Here is a 3,583-nt window from a genome sequence, read left to right as displayed (position 1 = left end):
TTCTTTTCCCTCAAGCATGTACATAATATTTAAAAATAACAATCTGATAATTTTTAAGCAGGAATTGAGGCATTCATTATCCAAATAGTTAAGCATTGAACACACATACTTATGCAATTAAATTTGCTTTTCTCATTGATATTAGCTTTTTGAAGGAAAGGTTAATTGGCATTGGAGGTGACCATATACATTGCCTGGCTTACATGATATGTAAATGAAACATGGAGATTTTCAAGATTATAAAAAATGTAAACTACACATTATTTCAATACTGCCACTACATTTTACAGAAGATGATTTCCAACTGTTTGTCATTAATTTTCTTAGATATAATATAACAATAGCATATCTTAAAACTTCATTGTAGGACTTGCCATTGAGAAGTCCATATTAATGAAAACAGTACAACTGTAATATAATGAGTTACGCTTGAAAATAATAAAATTCTATTTCTCTAACTCTAAACTGCTAATAAGGCTTTTCCAGGAGGATAGGGTCCTGGGGGAACTATTTTAAAAAAAATAAATAAAGCTTCATTTGTAAATAGCATCCATTATATTGCAAATAATTGAAAAGTTCGTATTTTAAAAAATTCTTCCCCAAGAAGGTAAAATATTTCATCTAAATCCTTGTTTAGTAATAGTTTTGCTTAACAAATCCTTATTTTAGGGTTTAGTTTGTTTTCCTTTTTTAACCAGACCCCCAGATCTAGTAGGGAATAGGAATGGGAATGCCCAGAATAAGGTTTTACTTTTACTCCTAGGACATTTTCTGTCTAAAAGGAAGTTTCATTGGTGGAGAAAAACCTGAATGTAGTTAAGTAGTTGAAGTATAAATAAGAAAGAGTCACTAGAATGTTTTTTAAAAGACCTAGGACAGGAGTGATTGGCCCCAAAGCAGCAATCAAACTAATTCTAACAAATATAAAAGGGAAATCCTGTAAAAAGACACCTAAGGAACTTAGGAGACTTTTATGAGGTATGACTATGATTCGAAGCAGAGAGATATAGCTAAATATGTAAACAGGATACAACCACCCCGACTTAAACACTGCAGGGTGCCCAGACACTCGCAGCATCTCAATTGTGTCAGACCACATGATGAAACTATTCACAAAAATCTCCGCTCGCTTGTCTCGCCAGGCCACGGTTCTCAAAATTCCAGAACTGAAAGGTGGCTCCTCAGCTATAGCAGATCCAGCTTGATGGTTCTGGGCAATTGTTCTTGGTCTGGGCATGGGAGTCCTCTTAGCTACCTCATTTGGTTTTACCTGCTCAGTCACAGTTTTCACTTCTTGCAAATTAGTTGTATGAATATGTGGATCTTCATTTTCTGAAATAAATCAAATATTAAGCTGTCAATTAAAAAGTTATTATTATACAGTAATTTGAGGTAGAACTTTTAACATATTTTCTATATATCTAGTAGGACACAGATCTAAAATTGGCTATTAACTTATTGATCAAATGATTTCAATATAATATCAAAAATCATCAAGCAAACATTTCTTAAAGATCTTGCCTGCAAAGCTTTGGGGGAAATTAAAAAATTAGATAAGGTATATACTTTGACTCTCAGATTACTAAAACTGGAATTTTTAGAAAGTCCAACAAGGATATAAAACTCAAAAAGAATAGCTGTAACATAAACCAAAGGTGACAAACATGGAACTGATGAGACACGTGTGGTCCACATACTCCTGAGTAATCAAATTAAAATGGAATTGGAAAATATTTCACAAAATAAATAAAAATACAATAGAACATAAATAATGTTAATATGTGGCTTTCTAAAAATATATGCAGCTTGTAAGTAACCTTATATACAGTCTAGTGGCCACCATTTTTATTTGAGTTTGGCACCCCAATGTACAAGATGATATAATAAATGCATTATTGAGATGTCAAGAGGAGAGGGGGAAATCAAGGAAAGGTTGTTATTGATAGGATGATGGGAGTAGATTAAGGGGGGGAAGAGAAAGTTTTCATAAAAAAGAGGTAGCATTTAAGTTGAGATAAAAAGGCAAAGAGCTGGAGGAAAAACATTCCAGATACAGAGATACGATGAATAAAAACAGAAGAGGAAAGATAAATTAACAGAAAGAGCATAGTTAGCTGAATTTTTATTATGCATGAAACAAAGAAATATGTTTAGTTAGCTATGGTTAGATTAGAAGAAAACTTTGAAAGACAGTCAAAGAAGTTTTTCAGTTTTGCTCAAGGAACCATAAGGAACTATTGGAGATTATTGAACATAAAAAATAGCATCATGTCTGTGCATGAATGTGGAGTGGCTTAAAGTTTCTTGCCAGAGCATATAAGGAAATAGTTTAGGGATAGAGGAGTGAAATAGAATGTCTTTGACTGTCGAGTAATCAGACAGGTAGGAGGAGAACCAGGAAAGAGGAGTGAAGAAAGTATCAAGGAGAAGAGGATTATTGACAGTATCAAAGAGGTCAAGAAGGATAAAGATTAAGAAAAAGCCATTAAATTCTGCATTTAAGAGACATTTAGGAGAATGGGGAGCCAAGATGCTGGCATTAAGGCAGGAATTCCCAGAAACTCATTCCCCCCAAAACTACAAAAGTCATCAAATTATGACTCTAGCTGAAATTTAGAGGGGCAGAACCCACAGAAAGACTAAATGATACAATTTCCCAGTCCAAGACAACTTACAAGTGTTGCATGAAAGGTCTGTTTCATCAGGATCCGGGTTTGGAAAAAACCAGCCAGAGTCACAGTGAAGTGCAGCCGGGCCAAGTGCTTAAATCCCTGGGAGACACCTGGGTCCATGGCAGAGTGGGCAGTTTCCAGACCTCCTGGCCCAGGGATCACCAGGAACAACTGGAAGGTTGGTGAGAGAACTCTGCCACACCAGACTGAGGGCAGAACAAGCTCTGGCTTCAGAGCAGCCCTGCAGTGAGAACAGCCTGAACCTCCAGAGCACAGCCCACAGACAGTAAGGAGGTTGGGGGAGATTGCAGAGGCTCCTCTGCTCTCCCTGGGGCAGGACTCATCTGTTTGCCCACATTGAAATCCAGGTTGCAGTTTGGGCCCCCATACTTTGGGCCCCCAGACTCTTCTTATAGCTCCAGGGCAGAGGGGAGGGCCTGTGGTCATCCACATACCAGGCTAAGAGAGCAATTAGGGCCTCTCATAAGACCTTGGAGAAATTAAGGTCCCTGTGAGTTGCCCCCCAAAAAATACCCAAAGTCTTGGAAGTGTGGTAAAATAGTCATAGGCTGAGAAAATGAGTAAACAAAAGAAAAAGAAGAATCTGACCATAGAAAATTACTTTGGTCCCTTGGAAGATTCAGAAGATGACAAAATCAAAGTTTTTGTACTCAAAACCTCCAAGAGAAATAGAAAATGGACTCAGGTTATAGATGAGTTCAAAAAAGACTTTGAAAAGCAATTAAGGGAATTAGAGGAAAAACTAGGAGGAGAAATGAGAGTGATGCAGATAAATCATGAAGACCAAATCAGTAGCTTGGTGAAAGAAATACAAAAAGATACTGAAGAAAATATGCTAAAAACCAGTTTAGGCCAAATGGAAAAAGCAACACAAAAGGCAAAATAAGGAG

At 36.7% G+C, this 3,583-nt stretch overlaps 1 protein-coding gene across 1 annotated transcript; it reads right to left on the bottom strand.

Moving 5' to 3' along the window:
* Nucleotides 1-775: 775 nt before the first annotated feature.
* Nucleotides 776-2,792, bottom strand: LOC141494052 (transmembrane protein 236-like). Its single transcript, XM_074195227.1, has 2 exons — nt 2,726-2,792; nt 776-1,332 (listed from the first exon to the last, which is right to left on the bottom strand). The coding sequence occupies exons 1-2, from the start codon at nt 2,790-2,792 to the stop codon at nt 776-778; spliced, it is 624 nt and encodes a 207-aa protein (XP_074051328.1).
* Between the last annotated feature and the right edge of the window lie 791 nt (nt 2,793-3,583).

This window comes from Macrotis lagotis, chromosome 7 (assembly GCF_037893015.1).
Source record: "Macrotis lagotis isolate mMagLag1 chromosome 7, bilby.v1.9.chrom.fasta, whole genome shotgun sequence".
Classification (NCBI taxonomy): domain Eukaryota; kingdom Metazoa; phylum Chordata; class Mammalia; order Peramelemorphia; family Peramelidae; genus Macrotis; species Macrotis lagotis.
This window is presented reverse-complemented; position numbering and strand designations above follow the sequence as displayed.

Bases quoted from the DNA above. Each gene is read 5' to 3' on its own strand.
- LOC141494052 (XM_074195227.1), bottom strand. From the start codon at position 2,792: ATGGACCCAGGTGTCTCCCAGGGATTTAAGCACTTGGCCCGGCTGCAC. The intron at 1,333-2,725 runs GTTTTTTCCAAA...GATTTATTTCAG, and splicing joins CTTCACTGTGACTCTGGCTG to AAAATGAAGATCCACATATT.